This window comes from Phycodurus eques, chromosome 12, assembly GCF_024500275.1.
Source record: "Phycodurus eques isolate BA_2022a chromosome 12, UOR_Pequ_1.1, whole genome shotgun sequence".
NCBI classification, from domain to species: domain Eukaryota; kingdom Metazoa; phylum Chordata; class Actinopteri; order Syngnathiformes; family Syngnathidae; genus Phycodurus; species Phycodurus eques.
Genome location: NC_084536.1, coordinates 23,618,532 through 23,643,913, shown reverse-complemented (window position 1 = coordinate 23,643,913; position 25,382 = coordinate 23,618,532). Strand labels below are relative to the sequence as shown.

The window sequence follows — 25,382 nt, the reverse complement described above, 5'->3', positions numbered from 1 at the left end:
AACAGTCATGGCCCGTCCCCCGACCCAAAGGCGGAGGGAGGCTACCCTCTCGTCAACCGGGGTGAACCCCAACGTACAGGCGCCGAGTCAGGGAGCAATAAGTATACCCACACCTGCTTGGCGCCTCTCACCGTGGGCAACTGCAGAGTGGAAGAGAGTCCAACCCCTCTCGAGAAGACTGGTACCAGAGCCCAAGCTGTGCGTGGAGGTGAGTCTGACTATATTTAGTCGGAACTTCTCGACCTCACACACCAGCTTGGGCTCCTTCCCTGCCAGAGAGGTGACATTCCACGTCCCTAGAGCCAGCTTCTGTAGCCGGGGATCGGATCGCCAAGGTCCCCGCCTTCGGCCACCGCCCAGCTCGCACTGTACCCGACCCCTATGGCCCCTCCCACAAGTGGTGAGCCCATGGGAAGGGGGACCCACGTTACCCTTCCGGGCTGTGCCCAGCCGGGCCCCATGGGTGCAGGCCCGGCCACCAGACACTCGCCTTCGAGCCCCACCTCCAGGTCTGGCTACAGAGGGGGGCCCCGGTGACCCGCGTCCGGGCAAGGGAAACCTGAATCCATTAATTGTATTCGTCATAGGGGTTTTTGGAGCCGTGCTTTGTCTGGTCCCTCACCTCGGACCTGTTCGCCATGGGTGACCCTGCCAGGGGCATAAAGCCCCAGACAAAGTTAGCTCCTAGGATCATTGGGACACTCAAAACCCCTCCACCATGATAAGGTGACAGCTCAAGGAGGGGTTATGTGTTTATTTTTTTAAATAAACTTTGATGTCCTTTTATTGGGTTTGCATGATCATTTTGGTTGGAAATGCCCAAAATGTCCCTTTTCAAGCTTTTCCGTCTGGCATTTGAGACGCTCGGATTTCTCATTATGTAACATGTAAATGAGCTTTGCTCTGATTGGATTGCTCATATTTTCCAATTTAAATATGGAAAACAGCTTGGCTCTGATTGTTCTGTCTACATCTGCTAGCACAGAAGCTTTGGGCAGCAAAGCATTCATAGCGACTTCACGTCCTTCGATGCAACGTTCAGACTCGCGTCCTTTGAGTTTGATCGCTGGGTTATTTAGACACATCACACTTAACATGCAATCACTTTATTTGCGCCGCATTGATATGCTTCTCCCAAATCGGTCCTCTTCAGCGGGTCATCGGTTTGCTCGCGTCTGGCAAAGATGTGCTGTGAGTGGCCACGGCCAGCGGGACAAGTCAAGTAATCATAGAAAGCAAACATGTCATTACAGTCAGAGTTCTTTTCAAAACAATAGAACAATCTTTATATCAACGATTTGCCCACTGTTTGTTCTGAAGCAGAGTGCTTAATGTATGCAGACGACACGGTTTTCTTTGTTCATGGTCGCTCCAAAGATACTGTTGCTGCTAAACTCACTAATACAATGTCCTGTGTCACAACTTGGTTGCAGGAGTGCTGTCTACAGCTAAACGTTTCTAAAACTGTAGGCATGTATTTCACTAAAACAAATAGAGTATCACCTGACCCCGACATACTTGTTAATGGAGAAAAAATGCAAATTGTCAGCCAATACAAATATCTTGGGTTAATAATAGATTCACAGCTTTCCTTTAAAGCCCATATTGACAAATTGTGTAAAAATATCAAATTAAACCTCGCAAATTTTCGTATAATTCGAAATGAAATGTCAACTGAAGCCGCAAAAATGTACTTATATTCAATGATTCTTAGTCACTTTAACTATTGCATAACCAGTTGGTCCCAGGCTGGTCAGAATGCAAAAAAACCATTGGAAGTTTTGTACAAACAAGCAATTAAAGTGATGGATAAAAAACCAAGGCACTATCATCACTGTGCAATTTAAAAAAAATACAGTCTTTTAAACTGGGACAGTCTTCACATATTTGCAGATTTAAATTTGATTTATAAAGTACTGCATGATTTGGCTCCAGCTCCTCTGGCTGAGTTCATCAGCCAAAGAAACAGCTCTGAGCGTGTCACTCGAGGCTCTGTCAGAGGTGACTGTCTCATTCCTCTGCGCAGGAGCACTTTCAGTAAGTCAGCCTGGTCAGTGAGGAGCGCTGGTGAGTGGAACTCAGTACCTGAGGAGGTTAAACTGCTTACAACATACAAGGCCTTCACAAAAAAACTGAAAATGTGGTTAGTTAACACCTATACCTGCCAACACTAAAAGACGAGTATGTTATGATGTTTTTACTGTTTTTATTTTTATTTGTTTAAATTTTTTTTTTTTTTTTTTTTTTTTTTTTAAATTTATGATCAAATGATTTGTGGTTTTATTCTCTCTTAATAGTAAGTCTTTATGTATCCTGTTTTATATTATATTGTCTTGTAGATGTATTTTACTGCTTTTTTACATCATGGCCAGGGGACTACAGATGAAAACTAGCCTTCTGGCTAATTCTGGCTTTTTTAACCATGTGTATTTCATGTGTTTTATGAAATTGCATTGTCCCCTTTCAAATAAACTGATTAATAATAATAATAGGAAAAAAATGAATTCTGATGGAAGGGCAGCATGTGATCAAGATGGCGCCTACCAGTGTGGTCGCCTTGGTACCGCGTTCTCTAGTATTGTTTTTGTTTTTGTGTTTTTCGTCCGTCTTTGGAGACCTTACACGACTCACTTACACAAGTGGAGACCTGCTAACCATCAAGGAGGCTACTCCGGACTTTCTGTCACCAACTTTCGCAAATCCGCTCAGTTTTTTCCCTGAGTTACTCACCGGAGCGGCGTCCGTGGTTTTCGGCGCATGGAGACATAAACGGCGCCACAGAGGGAAGCATGGCGGCATTCAGGTGAAACTCCGCAAGAGAGGATACAGATTGGCGTTCCCGTCGATCCACCTTGTGAATGTACGCTCCCTACCCAACAAAGTGGACGAGCTTCATCTTCTGTTAAAGACCAAAGATTTTAGACCACTGCTACACTACGGTAAAAAACGCATACCGTGCTATACCTCGTGCAGCCCTGGGCTCGTCTGATCACTGCTTAATTCACTTAATACCGACGTACAGGCAAGAACGTAAATGTGCGAAGCCTTACAGTGAAAACAGTGAAAAAGTGGACCAATGAAGCAAAGATGGAACTTCAGAGCTGCTTAGACTGCACAGACTGGAGTGTCTTTGAAAATTCAGCTGGCAGCCTGGATGAATATACGGACACTGTTACACCCTATATCAGTTTCTGTGAAGATGTGTGTGTACCAACAAAATAATTTTGCACATTCAACAACAACAAGCCGCGGTTCACTGCTAAACTTAAGCAGCTTCGCCAAGCTAAGGAGGATGCAAATCAGAGCGGGGACAGGGCCCTGTATAATCGAAACCAGCTGACTAAAGAAATTAACATTGCAAAGAGGATCTATGCAGCAAAGTTGGAAAAACAGTTTCGCGCTAACGACTCTAAATCAGTCTGGGATGCATTCCAATCGCTGACTAATTACAAGCGACGATCCCCCCAAGCTGAGAACAATAGCACACTAGCCAACGACTTGAATACCTTCTACTGCAGATTTGAAAAGGACAGTTTCACACCCCACACCCACCCGGCCGCACCCCCGACCACAATCACACCTCTGACTTCTGCGTTAACCATCCATGAACAGGATGTGAGATGCATCTTCAAACAACAAAAGATTAACGAAGCAGCAGGCCCAGACCATGTGTCCCCATCCTGCCTCAAAGTCTGTGCGGACCAGCTCGCGCCAGTCTTCACTCAGATCTTCAATAGATCTCTGGAACTGTGTGAAGTAGCATCCTGTTTAAAACGCTCCACCATCATTCCAGTCCCCAAGAAACCTGCAATCTCGGGTCTAAATGACTACAGGCTTGTTGCTTTGACATCTGTGGTCATGAAGTCCTTTGAACGTCTCATGCTAGACCACCTCAAGAGTGTCACAGGTCCCCTGCTTGACCCCCTGCAGTTTGCCTACCAAGCGAACAGGTCTGCGGATGATGCAGTCAACATGGGACTGCACTTCATCCTTGAACACCTCGACAGTGCAGGGACCTACGCGAGGATCCTGTTCATGGACTTATGCTCAGCGTTCAACACCAGCATCCCTGAACTCCTTTCATCCAAGCTTCTCCAGCTCAGCGTCTCACCTGCCATCTACCAGTGGATTTACAGCTTTCTGACAGGCAGGACAAAGCAGGTGAGGCTGGGAGAGACCACCTCATCCACACGCAGCATCAGCACTGGGGCGCCCCAAGGTTGTGTCCTCTCTCCGCTGCTCTTCTCTCTCTACACGAACGACTGCACCTCAGCGCACCCGACTGTCAAAGTCCTCAAGTTTGCAGATGACACCACTGTCATCGACCTCATCAAGGACGGTGACAAGTCTGTATATCGACAGGAAGCGGAGCTGCGGTGCGGCCGACACAACCTGGAGCTGAACACGCTCAAGACTGTAGAGATGATCGTGGACTTCAGGAGGCATCCTTCGCCACAGCTGCCCCTCACGTTGTCCAGCTGCCTTGTTTCAACCGTCGAAACCTTCAAGTTCCTGGGAATTACAGTCTCTCAGGACCTGAAGTGGGCGACCAACATCAAATCCGTCCTCAAAAAGGCCCAGCAGAGGATGTACTTCCTGCGACTTCTGAGAAAGCACGGCCTGCCACAGGAGCTGCTGAGACAGTTCTACACAGCGGTCATCGAATCAGTCCTGTGTTCTTCCATCACAGTCTGGTTTGGTGCTGCTACAAAAAAGGACAAACTCCGACTGCAACGGACAATCAAAACTGCTGAAAGGATTGTCGGTACCCCTTCCCACCATTGAGGTCTTGCACGCTGCCGGAAATAAGAAAAGACCGTGAAAATTCCTCTTGGACCCTCCGCACCCCGGTCATCGGCTCTTCCAGCTCCTTCCCTCAGGTAGGCGCTACCGATCAATGCAAACTCGAACTAGCAGACATTCCAACAGCTTCTTCCCTCTTGCGATCAACTTCTTAAACACCTAACCTACAATTTCATTCCAACATGCTGGCAATTTTTTGACTTGAGTTTGTTGTCACATTTCTGTGGGGCCAATTATGTATTACTCGTGCACTCACTGTAGTTGTCTCGCCATGCTGCACTATTTGCATATACTGGCCACTCATGCTAGAGTAGCCTCTGCTCCATTTGCACACTGATTGAGGAGTATCTGCAACATTTGCACAACCAACATTGTCCCAGACACTCCTTGAAGTCTCGGCGTCCTTTGCACAATGGTCATTGCACCGGACTATTGCAATATTAGTCATTCGAACTGCTAAGTGCTAGAGGACTCTGCATCTTTTTGCACAATTGTCAAAAAAAAAATTACCGGCATTACCAGATAACCAGCAACCCTTTAATGCTCAGTGACTGTTTTTTTTTTTTTTTGTCAATGTCTTTCTGTCTCCAAAGTGTTCTGTAAATTGACTGTCTGTTGTCGTACTAGAGCGGCTCCAACTACCGGAGACAAATTCCTTGTGTGTTTTTTGGACATACTTGGCAAATAAAGATGATTCTGATTTTGATTCTGATTCTGATTAGGATGCCTCGTGAATGCTTCCCTGGTGAGGTCCCACCTGGAGGAGGCCCCCAAGGACGACTCAGAATATGCTGGAGAGACTTGACGAAGTGGCTGGGGAAAGGGAAGTCTGGGCTTCCCTGCTCAAGCTATTGTCCCCGGGACCCGACTCTGGATAAGTGGAAGAGAATGAATGACTGACTGACTGAATGAATGAATGGATGCACAAAATGTGTATATATAATCTATGATTAACATATGATATCAAGTGAAACTGGACGTGTGGGAAGCATGTTTATACAATCTGGCAATCTACAATTCACCCCCTTACCAACTGCGTTGCTAAATTTCCATCCATCCATCCATCTTCTGAGCCGCTTCTCCTCACTAGGGTCGCGGGCATGCTGGAGCCTATCCCAGCTATCATCGGGCAGGAGGCGGGGTACACCCTGAACTGGTTGCCAGCCAATCGCAGGGCACATACAAACAAACAACCATTCACACTCACAGTCACACCTATGGGCAATTTAGAGTTGTCAATCAACCTACCATGCATGATTTTGGGATGTGGGAGGAAACCGGAGTGCCTGGAGAAAACCCACGCAGGCACGGGGAGAACATGCAAACTCCACACAAGCGGATTGAACCCCGGTCCTCAAGACTGTGAGGCTCACACTCTAACCAGTCGGCCACCATGCCGCTTGCTAAATTTCCTTGTCTCCAAAACGTGTGAACACATGAGAGTTAGTTTCCCTACATGTGGAAGTTTTTTTGTTTTTTTTCCGATAGGTCACATACTTTATGCAGGAAGTTGTGCATTAATCTTTCTGGCCCCAGTTTGCATTGATAAGTGATGCCCCTGATGAGAATAGGGGGAGACAAAGACATAACAAGCCTGGGAAGACATGGTGAGAAGCCCCCCCACGCCCCACCCTAAATTTGCAAAAATCTAATATGTTCCTACCGACCGAAGAATCTGTGTTATAGCGATGCTCAGACTCTTGACAAATTAGGATTATTATGTTTTGGATACCATGTAAAGTAGCCATGTAGAAAAAAAGCATTATTGTTCTCTGATCATAATTATTTTAGCTCGTGCATTATTTTAGCTGGAGTCTCCCCCTAATGTTTGTCACTTTCTTCTGTGTCTACTTTTAATATTTGGAGTCTCCCCCTCGAAAAAAAAAATACAAGCGCAAAGAAAATGTGGTCTCACTCCATACCGATGGAGGGCGCTGCACGTTCTTTAGGTTAAACGTCCCAGCCAACCTTTGACTCTTGGCTCGTTAGCGTTTTTTTCACCACATGCTAAACCGGGTTAGGGGATCAACGTGGTGTGGCTCGATGTGGTTGATTTTCTTTTTCTTTTTTCATTCTAAAAGTTCACGCAAGTCAGTAATAACTCATCGATATGACTGAAAGTAAAGGAGAAGCGAGTCCTAAGCCGACAAAATCGCTATTGTCGTTGAATCCCGAGCAAGAGTGCGAGTTCAAAAAGAAGGTACAGGAGGTGAAGAAGTCCAACAAGGTGGGTTAAAGATCGTATTTGCCACTAAGACGTTTGTGATGTCAGCAAGCGATATTTAAAATGCTACAATGTGGACCGCGGAGGCCTGAATAATCAAAGTAGCAGCTTCGGCAAACATGAAGCAATTACAAACCAGCCCCTTAGATACATAACTCCATACACGTCACGTCATACACGTTGACGTGTATGGAGTTATGTATCTATGTATATATATATAGATATATAGATAGAGAGAGAGAGCTAGCTAGCTAGCTAGCTAGCTAGCTCCATACACGTCAACGGGGCTGGTTTGTAATTGCTTCATGTTTGCCGCAGCTGCTACTTTGATTATTTATACATTGGTGTGTGTTTAAACGGTATCAGTCAGTAGGTGTTTTATGGAGTTACACTATTACAGATTGATTGAATGAAGTCTTGTCTTAATTTGTCAAGTCAAATGAATCTTTTCATTTGTGTTCGTTGAAATCTCCTGGTTTGGATTTAAATTAGAATGAAATTGTAAGACTATATAGTACTATAAATGCAGTGTCTGACATTAAACACTTGTGTTGTGTTTCACAGGGGAACCGTTTGACACCAGGGGTGATTTATGTTGGCCATTTGCCTCTTGGGCTCTTTGAGCCGCACCTCAAAGCCTACTTCGAACAGTTTGGGACAGTCTTACGACTACGTCTATCCAGGAGTAAAAAGGTAATTTATAAACATTTCAGTTTAACGGAATCCTTTTAGAAATGTGAGATGATGTACGACTTGTTGATAAGGAATACTTTCCTCTTGCAATCAGTGTAGCTCAGAGGTGTCACACTGGTGGCCCGGGGACCTGATCCGGCCCGCCACATAATTTTATGTGGCCCGCAAAAGCAAATCATGGGCATCGACTTCATGTTTCTTGTGAAAATACCAAAATTGCAAATTGCCTTATCATGTTGAGGTATTGAAAATATTTCTTTTCCGAATCCCACTTTTAAGAGATTTAATAATAGTTGAACAAACATTTTTTATTGGCTTCTTATTTCAAAACTAGTGATTGTGTTTATGTAATTATATGAGGCGATAATTCATTTATATGGGTTCACAGTTATAACGACCCTTCGAGGAAAGCCATAACTACAATGTGGTCTGTGACCAAAATGAGTTTGACACCCCTGGTCTAGTTGATTTAAGAGAAAGTCTAAATAAAACATTTGGGGTAGGTCAGAGCAAATTGGTATTGAAGTACATACTTCTCAATCGGGGTGGGCGATTAATCGAAATGTCATTTATTTTGGCTTCTCAAGATCATAAAAACATATCAAAGGAAAATGATTGTGCCGTGGCGCCTGTCATGTATGCAAGTTTCTGCGTTGTAGAAGCCCTTGAACACACGCACTCGTGTTGCTTGCAGCAAGCCTGTGACTTACTGTGTTATTCTGCCCTCCCTGAACATGCTGTTTAATGACACCCCGGTTGAAGTGTACTTGAGAACTAAACACAAAACAAGAATTACAAACACGGTCTATTTAAATGCAAGATACGTCGTCTTGGAAACATCACCAGTTTATGCGATGCTAACACTCATTTGAAAACAATCAAAATCCCTATTGACAGGCTAGCTAAAATTAGTATTTGGGAGGGCTTTACCATCAAAGAGTGACTATTCACACAAATTCCACGGAAAGACATCCAGACAGAAAGGACAGTACTCACAGGCATGTATTCTTCTTAATGTGTAAAAACGGAGTTAGTTTTATCGTGCACGGCAGCAACAGCAGATACAGTGGTAGTTAAAACAATGGCACCCCAGGGGTGCCCATGTTTTTAGCCATGACTGTATTTATTTTTTATTTAGGGCTGCATGATTATGGCCAAAATAATAAAGGTTTTTCTAAATATTGTAATCCCGATTATTAATCATTATTCCTCATGTTAGGGGGGGGGAATCTTTATTTTTATTTCACTCTTTTAACGACCAATATGTAACAGGTTTCAGTTCACAATGAATCTTTAAAAAATGAATGTGATGGATAAAAATTAAAACAAATGTACCCAAGCAATTCTACTTTAGCAACGGCTAACTGAATAAATTATTATTAGAAACTGCAATCACGATTTTATTTCACTCTTTTAACGACCAATATGTAACAGGTTTCAGTTCACAATGAATCTTTAAAAAATGAATGTGATGGATAAAAATTAAAACAAATGTACCCAAGCAATTCTACTTTAGCAACGGCTAACTGAATAAATTATTATTAGAAACTGCAATCACGATTTGCATTTTAATGGAAGCAAATGCAGTTAATGCAGAGAAGGCAATAATGTTTTGCTGCAAGCACCGATTTTTCATTTGAAAATCCCCGTCGTCAATATCGTGAATTGTCAAGAACTGTACGTCGCCGTTGTTCTGCTTTACCATTGGTCAGTCGTGCACGGTCACAAACTCGACAACTGTGATTTCCCTCTTGATTTACCCCCAGCGTTTTTTCATTGCGGTCAGGCCAGCCCAAAAGTTGAAGTTAAGCGTGTCGCTTGGATGATTGTTAAGTGTCTTGCTGTGACATGCCACCTCTCCCCCAACGTGCTGAGAGGGCCAACTTCAAAATAAAAGCTTCATATTTAATTTTGAAGTTGGCAAGTGCAGTGCCGGAGCTTAATGAAGCCTTAACCTCAGGTGGCTGGCTGACGAGGTTGTGCGGCCACTGCTGCAAATGAAGCACTTTCCGTATGCAGCAGTGCCCACATTTTAAATGCGAAAAATCGGCAATGATCAGGTTTACTTAATCCTGGCAGCCAAAATCGCGATCACAATTAAAATTCAATTAATTGTGCATTCATATTTTTATTTGTTTTTAATTTAAATTGTTTTGATGTAGTATTATTTTATCCATCCATCATTTTCTGTACCGCTTATCCTCACGAGGGTCGCTGGCGTGCTGGAGCCTATCTCAGCTGACTCTGGGCAAGAGGGGGGTACACCCTGAACGCCAGCCAATTGCAGGGCACATAAAAATAAACATCCATTCAGTCACATTCCCACCTATGGACAATTTAAAGTATTCATCAACCTACCATGCATCTTTTTGGGATGTGGAAGGAAACCGGAGTACCCGGAGAAAACCCGCGCCGGCACGGGGAGAACATGCAAACTCCACACAGGCGAGGCCGAATTTGAACCCGGATCCTCAGAACTGTGATGCAGATGTGCTAACCAGTCGGCCACCGCGCCGCCCCTGTTATTTTGTTAGTTACTAATTTAGTTCCTGGTTGTTCATTTGTTAGATTTAAAGTTGAGTTTTGGTAGTTGAATAAATAATACGTTTTGAAATCAATGAATAATAATGTTTACTGCCAGTCCTCCATGTTAACATGGATATTTGAATTCAACAGCCGTCAGTGGCAGTGAATGAGTTTATCGTGACTTCAATATCAATAAAAAAAAATTGTGATTATTATTTTTTCCATAATCTCCCAGCCCTAGTTATCAGTATATACAATATATTGGCTCAGTCTGAAAACTATCTCAGATCTAACAGTGATCTAAGGTCAGATACCCGAGCCCATATTATTGTTGTGCATTAAGCTTATCACTTGCTTGCACAAGAATTTGTACTGTGGTAATACCCATGCACCAACAATATGAAATAAGTTGTGATTTCATGTGATTGATTTGTAATTTGTCATTTTTGTAAGTTTATCTTTTTAATACACAATTGTTTTCAGACGGGAGGAAGCAAAGGCTATGCGTTTGTGGAGTTTGAGTGTGATGAAGTAGCCAAGATTGTAGCAGAGACCATGAACAATTACCTGATGGGAGAAAGGCTCATTAAATGTGAGTATTGTGTGCATACATGTGCAAATTTCACCAATTAGCCTGCTACTTGGCACATACCAGTCGGTTAGGGATGGAGGGTGGAAGAACTGAGAAAGTAACTAATCATGAGTGGGATACCACTGACACTGCCAGATGCGAATTACAAGATTCATTTTGTCGCTAAGCAGCCAGCGTCACCTGCATTTAGAAACATCATGGCTATTACCGTAATTTCTCGTGTATGATGCGCATCCCCCCCTCCCAAAATTGTAAAAAGTCAATAGTGCACATTATACATGGGTATAAAGGCAAATGGGGGGGGGGGAAACGTTCACATTTTATAAATGTATGCTGCCATCGTGTGGTTATGAAAAAGTGGTACACTTTCATTGTAATATGCCACCGCCACCTAGTGGTTATAACAAAGGTGTCGTCTACACTTGCATTCTAATATGACAGGCGTACGTATGACTGCATTATTTGTGCAGTTTACATACCCTGACAGAATTTGACATTTTTTTATTTTTTATAAATATGATGACTGAACAACAACCATCATTAATTTCTTTGTTTTGTTTAATGATAATGCTTTTCGGACATGCTTGACCGTTTAATTTGAATCCCATTAAAATAAAATTAAATGTTTCGTCTGATCCTTCATGTTTTCTTTAAAAAAAATTCCAATCTTACAAATTTTGCCTGGATAATCAAACATATGAGCACAACTGTGTGTTTTCTAATTTACTAAATAATAAAAGGGCTGTGAATTTTAAAATCAGAGCATGTAAATTAAAAGTATTACGTGTTCAAATAAAGTGCTTAACTTCAGAATAATTTGAAAAAAACTAACAAAATACAGATAATACTTCGTTTTGATCACATGGGTAGAAGCAAAATCATGAATTGTAAAAATGCATTATACATAGGTAGAAGGGTTTTGCGTAATTTTGAGGTCAACTTTCGGGGTGCGCATTATACATGAGAAATTGCAGTATTTGAGTAGTAAATAACATAGTATCGGGCTTGTGAATCCAGCTTCTATTATATTAGAATTCGACAATGGGCTAATTCATAATGTCATCATGTATACACTGTCAATACCTATTGTGGGAATTAATAATGTTAGCATTACATGTAAAATGGGCTGAAAGGTTAATGTCAGTGTACTAGTATGTGTTTTGACCTCACTAGTTAGACAAATTACAAATCGCACTAGTAGAACGACTAGGGTTCACTATTGGAACAACTGTCTTACTAGCTAGGTTTTTTCCACTACGTGCCACTTTTGGCCTGCTAGGACACAATTAAACCTCACTAGTACTGACTTGCGGCACGGTGGCCGACTGGTTAGAGCGTCAGTCTCACAGTTCTGAGGACCGGCCCCGCCTGTGTGGAGTTTGCATGTTCTCCCCATGCCTGCATGGGTTTTCTCCGAGCACTCCGGTTTCCTCCCACATCCCAAAAACATGCATGAATTGGAGACTCGAAATTGCCCGTAGGTGTGAATGTGTGTCCGAATGGTTGTTTGTTTTTATGTGCCCTGTGATTGGCTGGCAACCAGTTCATGGTGTACCCAGCCTCCTGCCTGATGCTAGCTGGGATAGGCTCCAGCACAGCTGCGACCCTAGTGAGGAGAAGCGGCTCAGAAAATGGATGGATGGATAGTACTGACATTACTAGCAACATGTAGGCATGTGTCGCGCACTATTAGTCTCCATGCAAACGGCTTTATGGAAAGCCACATTTATTCAATATCCAGCTTAAGGTCAATGTACTGGTACACTCTCTTGTACGACAACTTTGGCATCCTAGTAGGACAACTACATGCTACTAGTGAGTCAGAACTGTGAATTAGTTGACAACTGTGTACTAGCAGGACTACTAGTTAAAATCTGGCACTTCACTAGTAGTAGTAGTAGCTTGCAGATGTCAACTAGTGCACAGTTTAGCCTCACTAGTAACATAGTTGTTCTACTAGTATGGCTAAGTTGTCCGACTAGTGAGGACATTAGTCCTCATGACTGAATTTTGCTTGTGGATGAATATAGTGGCCATCTAGCAACTGTATCTATCTTTTATATTGACCTTAAGATGGATATCAAGGAGGCTACTATTGACACCTGCCTACTAGCTGGCCCGAGTACTGTTACTCGTGCAGCACAGTGGTTTACTCGTAAGTCGGGATGTCCCGATCACAAATTTTTCTATCCGAGTCAGTCACTTGACTCTTAGTATCTGGCGATACCGAGTCCAAACCCGTTACCATGGCAATGTATTAGGAAAGAGAGCACACATTCATCCATTTCCCGAACCGCTTTTCCTCACTAGGGTCACAAGTGTGTTACCGCCTAGCTCAGCTGACTTTGGGCAAGAGGTGGGGTACACCCGGAACTGGTTGCCAGCCAATTGCAGGGCACATAGAAGCAAACCACCATTCGCACTCGCATTCACACCTACGGGCTATTTAGAGTCTTCAATTAACCTATCCCGCATGTTTTTGGGATGTGGAAGGAGTACCCGGAGAAAACCCATGCAGGCACGGGGAGAACATGCAAACTCCACACAGGCGAGGCCAGATTTGAACCCGGGTCCACAGAACTGTGAGGCAGATGTGCTAGCCAGTCGTTCACAATGCCGTCAGGCGGACACCTTCACAATAGTCTTCATTTTTTAAATTATTATTATTTGAACAAAGGTATCCTAACATGATAGCTTTTTATATGGCTATACGTCTAGTGCATTAAAACCAAATAAAATAATAAAATCTGTTTTTATAGTATATCAGTGATGTAGCTCAAAATAATGATGCAAACAAACTGTCCCGAGACGCCAGCTTCACATTTACGTGATCCAATAGTTTCAGCAAGCCAACTGTTGTTGTGACAGTCATTTGGATAATGCACTTTGGTTGCTGTGCGTCGCCTGGAAGTGACGTCATCGGGCAGTGCCTTTGTATGTTCACCGCCATCGGGCCTCCTTTGTCAATCAATTCACCTGTAACGCTTAATAAGTTGCAACTTGAATTAACGACAAGCATTTTTGTAGAATCCCAGCGTGTGTGTGTGTGTGTGTGTGTGTGTGTGTGTACACAGCGGTTGAAAGAAGTATTTAACACGTCACCATTTTTCTCACTAAATTTATTTCCAATGGTGCTATTGACATGAAATCTTCACCAGATGATGGGAGCGACCCAAGTAATCCATACATACAAAGAAAGTAGAACAAATAAAATCTTAATTTAAGTCTTGTGTAATAATTTTAAATGTCACTACGATAAAGTATTTACCTGGATAAAGGGTTAGGTTTTAAATTTATCAAAAATATTTGAAATTTAGATTAAGATATAAAATAAGACTTTCACTAGAAAGCTTGTAATACCAGTATTTTTTTTTTAGATCAGGTAGGTGTCAGTATTGAGCAACATCAGCCTCATTTGCTTAAGATACCTTGAACTAATTGCCATTTGGTGTTCCACGGTCTGCAGGAGGTATCCACTTTCACTTTGGGCACTGTTTGCGAGGCCCCACCGCTTCATCGACCTGCCAAATTGTCCCACTCCTGTCCTCGGGCAATTGAGTGTTGTTCACTGCTTTTGCGGGTGGTGCTGGCCAGGGGCATCTGTGGGATCTTTGATTTAGTGGGGAAACCTGGACGGTTCTGCTGTCTTCCATTGTTCCCTCCATCTTGTCTTAACCCAGGAAGGCTTGCTGATGTCAGCAGTTATTCTAGTAGATTCTTTACGCCTGGCAATTGAGATGGACGGATGTGTCATTCATATTCATTATGTAAATAAGCTCTGCTCTGATTGGATTGCTTTTATAGTGAATTTAAATATGGAAAAGAGGTTTGCTCTGATTGGTGCTTGGTGATATTACAGCTTCTTGTGGCGGCCAAGTGTTGATAGCGACGTCGAGTTTGGATCCTTTGTGGTGTCTGTTGTGAACCATAATTAACCAAGCGTTGGATTATTAGCCCACTAATCGGGAACGTGAGCTGAAAGCGGGCGTGAGAGAGAGGCTGGTCCTGCACATTCACCTGAAAGTATCCGGCGGGCGACGTTCAGCACTCGCGCACATTTTGGCGACAATGACCACAAGATTCACTATTTTACCCACAGTTGCATTATAAATATGGTTAAGCATTATTGTAAAACACAACATATGTATACTTCATAGACTATTTTTGTATGGCTTGGCGGCAGCTGAGACTCCCTTGCTTAAAACCCGGAAGTGGTGTGTTGCTGTTGAGCTGATTTTAGTGGGTTGGTATCAACCACTAAGTGGGCGGGTACTTGAATAATTAGTAACTATCTACATCACAAAACACATGGAAATCTGATACTGTCAATTTGCAAGCCTTATGTCGTTTATTGCCTTTTGCATTCAAACTTTAACCATTTTGTAGACTCCTTTTGATCTATGTTATACATAAAACAGTAGGAGAATAGGGATTTTGATGGCAAGGGACCTTTCAGCTAGATATCAAGGATATCGAATAAATGCTAAACTGGGTTTCCACTTAGCAAGATTTGTGTACATTTCATTTGTACCAACAGGATCATCAGATCTAAATCGGCATTCATTCATTTGAAGTGTGTACAAAATCTGTTTTATGGGTAGATGTTTACCTTTAATTTATTGAGGTTTTGCTGTTGAATGCTTATTGGTAGCATGCACAAAACATGATTCTTAACATATTGCACATCTCCAATTTTTAGGCCATGTAATTCCACCAGAAAAATTGCATGAGAAGTTGTTTGATGGCTCCAGTAGGACCTTTAAAAAACCTTCCAAGCCAGCTGTGTTCCGGTACAACCAGGAACGCACAAGTGAGCAAGTCTCTAAGATGACTAACAAGCTCCTGCGCAAGGAGAGTAATCTCCGCAAGAGGCTTGCAGCACAAGGCATTGACTATGACTTCCCAGGATTTGTAAGTGATTCCAATTTCCATACTGTAGTGTTCATAATTTATGAAAGGAAGATAATAATAATAATCCTTTTTCAATCCACTGTGTTTCACTGCTTCACTGTGTGGGTGTTAGAGTGACAGTAATGCTAAATGTGTTTTTATGCCAAAGTCATGCCTTTATACTGTACAGCGGAAACTCTAAGGTAAAATATTTATTTTAGGCATGTTGATCAACCTCTTATTTGAAATTTTTTTATTGGATGTGATTGTGCATCACTGTGACATCACTGTTAATGTCCAGTAATCTAAATGTGTGTGTGTGAAAGGACACCATGCATAATCGTTGGTGAAACTTGATACTGAACTCATGTTGGCAAATATGTAAATTAAATTCACTTGAAGTAATACTTCACTTTACATAATTATACCAAAGCCACCAATGTATTTGGAGGACTTAAAAGTAGACTTTACACCGATTTTATCGTGCTTATCGGTCGATATTTAGCATTTTATGCTGATTGGCTGATCGGCTTTGTCATTCGCCGATCCGATCAATGACACTGATCGGCTCCACAATAGACATTTACTCCGCGTCGCCGCATGCACAGGATATTTGAATCCAAAACCTAGTTAATTTTTAGCCTTGACGTAGAATTGGAAATATCTGACGGCCAATAAAATTATTTTTAAAAAAAACATGTCGGCGGTGTGGGACAGACAACACGTAATGCCCCGGATCAGACTACAAGACACATTTGCTCTTTCACAATTGCACTATGTCTGACTGCTGCAATAAAATCTTGTATTCAGATACCACCGCATCCCGTTTTTTACGATCATTGGGCTTTATATTGTCAACTCAAATGCGACCGGATACACTCGTTACCGTGGCGACGACAACAAGAGTGGAGCAAGCCGACTGTATTATAAGGACAAAATGGGGGGAAATGTGTTTTGGTGGTCGCTGGTGCTCAGGAGTGGACGTTCGTATAAGGCTTGCTTGAGGTATCTTCACGTACTTTGAATACGATATGGCTCACAAGCAGGCAATAAAATGTTATGTAGCCTAGGAAGCTAGCGATAGCATGAACAGTTGGACCTAAACATGCCGCCATTCTGTCGAATCATGCTCTAAGGTTTCGGTGTGGGTGAAGTAATTTAATTAAAAATAAAGTAATTTAATTACAGTAAGTTAGCGCCCATTATTTCTGTCATGTAATGTTGGTTTGACCTGAGTGATTAGAATTCACGATCTGACGAAAGCAGTGATTTCCAACCTTTATGGAACATATTTTGCAATTGAAAAATCTCATGGTACACCAACAAACAAAAATGTCACAAAAATGGATACATTAATTGTATTTCCTTCCTGCCGTCTAATAGAAGACCATTCATTTGTTCTGTCTGTCACTATGCCTCACTGGTATAAATAGAGGACAAAAGATACATTTATTGTAAATATAATTTTTGGAGCAATTAAGTACACACGAGTATACAGTAAATGAACAGGTCTTTAAATAGACACATTTCTCCATCTTGTGATCGGATCGGTTATCGTTTTTTTAAACTCGCTGATCCGCCCCAAAAATCCTGATCGTGTAAAGTCTACTTAAAAGTAATTATTTTCCAAAAATGTTGGTAAAATTACTAATTGTACAATCTATGACCATTCGACTTTTGAGGTTGGTATAAAACAACTTCAGTATCATAAAGCTATGGTGGTATTTTGACCCTGTGTTTTTGTTTCGTAGGCTAACCATGTAACCCAGAAGAAGTCTGAGTCTTTGAATGAATCTGCATATAGTGATGTAAGAAGCACAACAATGTACTTGCAGCCGGTGTGGCACAGACTGAAAATGACCCCAGTTGTGTATGTGGTCTGGGGTCAGATATCTGTGCCTAAAGTACTGTGGTGCATTAAACTTATCATGTTTCTCATGCTAACAATGTGATAAAACCCATGCACCAACATATAACTGCCTTGTCAAACTACTCCAAAGCTGACTTTAAACCAATCAGTTTTTACTTGGTACACAATGACCTGAGTCCATCTCGTCACCCTTTAGGGCACCACACCAATGTGCACCCCTTCTTTCCTGGAAAGGAGGAAGTCCATGGTCAGTGATGATGAAGAGATTGTCATCAAGATGCCGTCTGTAGAGAAAGATGAGTGCTCCTCGGAGGAGGAGGAGAATGGCGATTCTGAGAGTGAGGAACCCTGCAAAGCTGATGGGGATGCGTAGCCAGACTTGGTCATGTTTTCTTGTGGACCTCTTTCTCAGGTTTTCAGAGCATAATGACTTTTACGGTGGATGGTGTTCAGTTGTGAGTTTCATTGATACGAAAATTGCCTCACTCTTATAAAAACGACCCTTTCATAACTGTCATCAATTATGTTGATAAAAAACTGAGTTCGATATGTCTGTGTAATGTTACGATCATGGTGCATTTCACTGAAAGTGTAATTATAACTGCTTTTATGATGGAATACTTTCCGTCAATATTGGATACATTTGAACTTGATAAAATGTGTTTCAAATTAATGTTAATGTTCTGTTTAATCATGTTACACATGACTTGACTACTGAAACTTATTTGATGTCATTTTGGTAGATGTTGTGTACTTAAGATAAAGATAGCCAAGCCCCCGTGGATTTCTGCTATCTTGCGTGTCATGACACATCAGGGCCAATGTTTCTGCTAAGGCGACATGTGTTTTTGCAGTCCCGACAGGGAGGCACGTGCATGGACATTTTTGGGGCAAGTGGTAAAGCCAAAAAAGGGCACCCATTGCTAAAATCTTTAATAGAATTAAGAAAAAAGCAGTATGTATTTAATTTATTTACTTCTGTTGATATAATCACCCATCCATTTTCTGAGCCGCTTCTCCTCTCTAGGGTCAATAATAACTATGAACAAAGTAGGTGAAGGGAGGCTACAGCGGACATTAAAAGTCAACACACCCCAATTCAAATGGCAGGTTTTTGGAAGATAAAATTATCCCAAGGACTGAAATAAATGCTTGTCAGATTTCAAAACATGGCCCTTGGATTAAAACCTTAGGTCATTATTTTGGAGTTAACCATGTTTGTTCTTTGAAACATAAAAAGAGATGAAATGCAAATGCATAAAAATGGTTGTTGCATTGTGTACAGCATGTGGGATACAATATGACAAGTAATAAGTAATGACAAATGTGCAAAATGTAGACGATTTCACTTCACGACAACCCAGGTAACTGAATATTCCATCCATCCATTTTCTGAGGCGCTTATCCTCACTAGGGTCGCGGGCTTGCTGGAGCCGATCCCAGCTGTCATCGGGCAGGAGGCGGGGTACACCCTGAACTTAATAAATGAAATCTCCATTTAAAAACAGCATTTTAAGTTCACCTTGGTTATATTTGTCTGATATTTACATTTGTTTGATGATCTTAAACATTAAAGTGTGGAAACTATGCAAAAATAGTATAAATACGGCACTGTATATAATTACTCAGTGTCCCACTGCACATGCGCTTATAGTGTAGAATTACAGTTGCTGTATTTACCTCAGGAATGGGGTCACTGGGCTTGTTTGATTTATGTATTATTTTGAGGGTTGATAACTAATTCCTTACAAAACATTTGATGTATGTAAAGAGGAAGATAGTTGCATGGAGAGTGTGTGAGTGCAAAGAGGGTAGGAGCAGGATCGAGCTACGGGGGACATACAGAGGGTGCAGGACCTGGAAGAAGCAGGTGAGAAGAGTGTATTGATTGTTATAAGGGCAAACAACCTCACTAACTAACTATGTAAAGAAAGCACATTGTATTTATCTACACCTGACTGTGTTTAAACATTTATGTTTATGTTGTAAAGGAGAGAGAGAAGAGCAGGAAGTGTTGTGAAAGTGAAAGGGAGCAGCAGACCGGAGAGGTACACAAAGAAGGACAGAGAGGCGCAAGTGGAATCAACAGTGTCTGCAGATAAGGCTTTTGATTTAGGTATTAAGGACACTGGTACAATACAAAATTGATATCCCGATATCAATCAAAACAATTTATTTTGGGGGAATTCACATTTTCCTTTTCCTTCACATTTTCGCATCCATTTTACATATTTACCATGGCAATGTATAGTTTCCATTGAAAATCAATGTGTTATAGGAACTGTGTAATTAAAAAACAGGATAAAATACAACATGGTCATTGTTTGAATGAAAATGACCCAAGATATATTTATATATCTTTCATTACAGTTCACTTCCATTGAATCATTCCTCCTTCCAAACAGTATTGTTTCCTTTTATCACTTTAACGGTTCAAAACTGCATTATTTAGGTCACACTGGAATCAACTGTAGGCCGGTCCCAAGCCCGGATAAATGCAGAGGGTTGCGTCAGGAAGGGCATCCGGCTTAAAACTTTGCCAAACAAATATGAGCGTTCATCCAAAAAATTCCATACCGGATCGGTCGTGGCCCGGGTTAACAAAGTCCGCCACCGGTGCCGTCAACCTGCAGAAATTCAGCTACTGTGGGTTGAAGTCAAAGAAGAAGAAGAGCTGGAAAGTGGGTTCTTCGGCAGAAAGAGTAGAGGAAAGCACAGAGCCTAGAACTGAATGTGGGGACTTTGAATGTTGGGACGATGACAGGAAAATCTCGGGAGTTGGTTGACATGATGATTAGGAGAAAGGTTGATATATTGTGTGTCCAGGAGACCATGTGGAAAGGAAGTAAGGCTAGAAGTTTAGGAGCAGGGTTTAAATTATTTTACCATGGTGTAGATGGGAAGAGAAATGGAGTCGGGGTTATTTTAAAAGAAGAGTTGGCTAAGAATGTCTTGGAGGTGAAAAGATTATCAGATCAAGTGATGTGGCTGAAACTTGAAATTGAGGGTGTTGTGTGTAATGTGATTAGTGGCTATGCCCCACAGGTGGGATCTGACCTCGAGGTGAAAGAGAAATTCTGGAAGGAGCTAGACAGAGTAGTTCTGAGCATCCCAGACAGAGCGAGAGTCGTAATTGGAGGTAGAAGCACGCAGGTGGATTACATCTTGTGCAGACGATGTAATCTGAAGGAGGTTACCGACTCTAAGGTTGTGGTAGGGGAGAGTGTGGCTAGACATCATAGGATGGTGGTGTGTAAGATGACTCTGGTGGTGGGGAGGAAGATTAGGAAGACAAAGGCAGAGCAGAGAACCATGTGGTGGAAGCTGAGACAGGACGAGTGTTGTGCAGCTGATCGGGAAGCGGTGAGACAGGCTCTCGGTGCCATGTATGCCAGGTTGGACACTAAGGAAGGAGAAAAGGATCTATACAGGCTGGCCAGACAGAGGGATAGAGATGGGAAGGATGTGCAGCAGGTTAGGGTGATTAAGGATAGAGATGGAAATATGTTGACTGGTGCCAGCAGTGTGCTCGCTGGATGGAAAGAATACTTCGAGGAGTTGATGAATGAGGAAAATGAGAGAGAAGGGAGAGTAGAAGAGGCAAGTGTGGTGGACCAGGAAGTGGCAATGATTAGTAAGGGGGAAGTTAGAAAGGCATTAAAGAGGATGAAAAATGGAAAGGCAGTTGGTCCTGATGACATTCCTGTGGAGGTATGGAAGCATCTAGGAGAGGTGGCTGTGGAGTTTTTGACCAGCTTGTTCAATAAAATGTGCATGAGAAGATGCCTGAGGAATGGAGGAAAAGTGTGCTGGTGCCCATTTTTAAGAACATGGGTGATGTGCAGAGCTGTGGGAACTATAGAGGAATAAAGTTAATGAGCCACACAATGAAGTTATGGGAAAGAGTAGTGGAGGCTAGACTCAGGACAGAAGTGAGTATTTGCGAGCAACAGTATGGTTTCATGCCTCGAAAGAGTACCACAGATGCATTATTTGCCTTGAGGATGTTGATGGAAAAGTACAGAGAAGGTCAGAAGGAGCTACATTGTGTCTTTGTAGATCTAGAGAAAGCCTATGACAGAGTACCCAGAAAGGAACTGTGGTACTGCAAGCGGAAGTCTGGAGTGGCAGAGAAGTATGTTAGAATAATACAGGACATGTACGAGGGCAGCAGAACAGTGGTGAGGTGTGCTGTAGGTGTGACAGACGAATTTAAGGTGGAGGTGGGACTGCATCAGGGATCAGCCCTGAATCCCTTCCTTGTTGCAGTGGTGATTGATAGGCTGACAGATGAGATTAGACTGGTATCCCCGTGGACCATGATGTTTGCAGATGACATTGTGATCTGCAGTGAAAAGCAGGGAGCAGCTGGAGGAACAGTTAGAAAGATGGAGGCATGCACTGGAAAGAAGAGGAATGAATATTGGCCGAAGTAAAACAGAATATATGTGCATGAATGAGGGGGGTGGTGGGGGAAGAATGAGGCTACAGGGAGAAGAGATAGCAAGGGTGGAGGACTTTAAATACTTGGGGTCAACCGTCCAGAGCAATGGTGAGTGTGGTCAGGAAGTGAAGAAACGGGTCCAAGCAGGTTGGAACGGGTGGAGGAAGGTGTCAGGTGTGTTATGTGACAGACGAGTCTCTGCTAGGATGAAGGGCAAAGTTTATAAAACAGTGGTGAGGCCAGCCATGATGTACGGATTAGAGACAGTGCCACTGAAGAGACAACAGGAAGCAGAGCTGGAGGTGGCAGAAATGAAGATGATGAGGTTCGCTCTCGGAGTGACCAGGTTGGATAAAATTAGAAATGAACTCATCAGAGGGACAGCCAAAGTTCGATGTTTTGGAGACAAAGTTAGAGAGAGCAGACTTCGATGATTTGGACACGTCCAGAGGAGAAATAATGAGTATATTGGTAGAAGGATGATGATGATGGAGCTTCCAGGCAAGAGAGCGAGAGGAAGACCAAAGAGAAGGTTGATGGATGTCGTGAGTGAAGACATGATGGCAGTTGGTGTTCAAGAGGAGGATGCAGGAGATAGGCTGACATGGAAAAGGAGGACGCGCTGTGGCGACCCCTAACGGGACAAGCCGAAAGGAAAAGAAGAAGAAGAAGACTGGAATCAATTGGCTCAGACAGGTAACAGCATCGTAAAAAGACTCCTGGAAAGAAAGAAATCATGGGTATATACAACATTTCCAACAGTGTTGTCTATTACTCAACTCAAAAGCAGTCCTCGTAAACATCCAAATTCCTCTTTAGTAGACCGAGAGACTAGCCAAAATGGTTTTAATATTCCTTTCCTCTCAGATGAAATACTCATATTGTATTCATACTGTTAGAAAAGGTCTGTGCTTTTCGGACAATAATCCGACTTTTATAATCTATTGAATAATAACAACAACAACAATAATAATAATAATAATAATAATAGGCTGGAGGCTAACCAATCACACCTACTGGAAATTTAGAGTCAATCAACCTACCACGCATCTTTTTTGGATGTGGGAGGAAACCAGAGTACCCGGAGAAAACCCACGCAGCCACATTATTATTATTATTATTATCCATCCATCCATCCATTTTCTGAGCCGCTTCTCCTCACTAGGGTCGCGGGCGTGCTGGAGCCTATCCCAGCTGTCATCGGGCAGGAGGCAGGGTACGCCCTGAACTGGTTGCCAGCCAATCGCATGGCACATACAAACAAACAACCATTCGCACTCACAGTCATGCCTACGGGCAATTTAGAGTCTCCAATTAATGCATGTTTTTGGGATGTGGGAGGAAACCGGAGTGCTCGGAGAAAACCCACGCAGGGAGAACATGCAAACTCCACACAGACGGGGGCGGGGGTTGAACCCGGGTCCTCAGAACTGTGAGGCTGACGTTCTAACCAGTCGGGCCATCGTGCCGCTATTATTATTATTATTATTATTATTATTATTATTATTATTATTAATGGTGAGGCGGCACGATGGAGACTGGTTAGCACATCTGCCTCACAGTTCTGAGGACTGGGGTTCAATCCCCGGCCCCGCCTGTGTGGAGTTTGCATGTTCTTCCCGTGCCTGCGTGGGTTTTCTCCGGGCACTCCGGTTTCCTCCCACATTCCAAAAACATGCGTGGTAGGTTGATTGAAGACTCTAAATTGCCCGTAGGTGTGAATGTGAGTGCGACTGGTTGTTTGTTTGTATGTGCCCTGCGATTGGCTGACAACCAGTTCAGGATGTACCCCACCTCCTGCCCAATGACAGCTGGGATAGGCTCCAGCACTCCCGTGACCCTTGTGAGGATAAACGGCTCAGAAAATGGATGGATGGATGGATGGATATTAGCGGCCAGGCTTGCCCTATTTTGGGTCGTCCCCCAAATGGTGTGTTTAAAAAAAAAAGTGTTTCAAGCTCTAAAATTTCAGAAGGGTACTTTCCAAAATTAGGTAATGGGCTCAGCCAAACAAAATATTGGTCACATAAACGTACACAAGCAAATCCGTGCATCACATTTACAATTTACACCGGGAGGATTCTATATATTAAACTGTTCACAAATATTTATAGTCGAAAAGCGCTTATTGAACATTAATTTTTAATCATGCCTGACGTCGTCATCCTCAGTAAATCAATCCAATGCGCATATTCAGCTCAACCAATCAGAAGACTATTTAGCTGAACCAATCAGAGGACGGGAAAAATGCCGACGCGACTGATCCTGTGTGAAGGCACAGCGTGGTGATTCTAAAATCTGATTGGTTAGACCATTTCACTGCGTGTGTTTATGTGTGTGCGTGTGTTTTACTTGTTTGACGCCAGCACTCTGGATTCTGAAGGCCTTGGGTGGAGTACATTTACGTCCCAACACATACAAGCTGAAAACTGATTGGTAAAAACCAAAACACAATGAACTTATGATATTACAGTATATGACTGGAAGCTGGGCTGCCAAGACTGCACACAATGAAATGAAGACAAAATACTGTTGGAAATGAATTAATATATATTGTATATATTATTACACGTTTTATTATATATAATAATAAATATTAAGAATAATTAATTAATTATTGAAGTTGTAGTTGTAGGTCAGTGTGTTTGATAGTGTTTAGGCCAGCAAAGAAGTCTCTGAAGGCCCTCAGTGCCCACCACTGCACCGGTACGTGTCGCAATCCAGTACAATGTTGTCGACCATTTACTACCGTCGTCCAGCAGATGTCGCCATAGGTTTCGCAGCGGCTCAGTTGAGCCATGCGACACTTCTCCAAGTGCAATCATCCCTCTCCCAACTGCGCATGCGCTGACGATCCCATTCTTGTGCTGCAGGCAGCATTCCGGGTGGAGAGTGAGAAAAAGACGTGTTTTTAAGGCCTTATACCGAAACAACATTAGGAGCTTATTTGAAGAAGTCCCCTGGAGCCTTAAAACAGAATATGGTATGTATTTCAGAAGTTTATCCACACTGCTCGCCTCCTCCCTTGTCATATTTGCTTCTTTGTGTTGTGCCTGTACACTGTCGTTCCATTGAAAGGGAACGCTCCGCGAGAGGACAAGCTTGGGTTTTAATTCCTCACGTAGTGCCTGGCGAAGATAAACTAGAAGAAGGTATACTGTAAAGAATCTTTTCTTTGAGATTTTGATGCAGCAGATCCCTTCTTTTGCGTTTCAAGTGTTAAGTGGCTGACAAGGTGTCTCTACTTGATTTGCTAGCAGTGATGGTGTCTTCGAGCTAGCATGAGCTCAGCTAACACTGTACAAAAGCACACAAGTAGGGTGGCAACATACAAAATATG

General features: G+C 42.6%; 2 protein-coding genes and 2 non-coding genes across 4 annotated transcripts in view; all 4 read left to right on the top strand.

Annotated features, from left to right (window-relative positions):
• Nucleotides 1-6,781: 6,781 nt before the first annotated feature.
• On the top strand, nucleotides 6,782-18,382 carry nifk (nucleolar protein interacting with the FHA domain of MKI67). The gene is made up of 6 exons (XM_061692102.1): nucleotides 6,782-7,030; nucleotides 7,592-7,720; nucleotides 10,730-10,838; nucleotides 15,538-15,749; nucleotides 17,480-17,536; nucleotides 17,795-18,382. The coding sequence occupies exons 1-6, from the start codon at nucleotides 6,914-6,916 to the stop codon at nucleotides 17,969-17,971; spliced, it is 801 nt and encodes a 266-aa protein (XP_061548086.1). The 5' UTR covers nucleotides 6,782-6,913; the 3' UTR covers nucleotides 17,972-18,382.
• LOC133411118 (small nucleolar RNA ACA64) lies at nucleotides 10,513-10,646 on the top strand. The gene has a single exon (XR_009769622.1). It is a non-coding gene; the product is annotated as a small nucleolar RNA ACA64 (small nucleolar RNA).
• Nucleotides 17,574-17,702, top strand: LOC133411117 (small nucleolar RNA ACA64). Its single transcript, XR_009769621.1, has one exon. It is a non-coding gene; the product is annotated as a small nucleolar RNA ACA64 (small nucleolar RNA).
• Nucleotides 18,383-24,896: 6,514 nt separating the features above from the next.
• The window catches only part of clasp1a (cytoplasmic linker associated protein 1a), a 134,856-nt gene continuing 134,370 nt past the window's right edge, over nucleotides 24,897-25,382 (top strand). The window contains exon 1 of the mRNA XM_061692103.1: nucleotides 24,897-25,025. The gene's annotated coding sequence lies outside the window, so the exon portion shown is untranslated. The remainder of the gene's footprint in view (nucleotides 25,026-25,382) is intronic.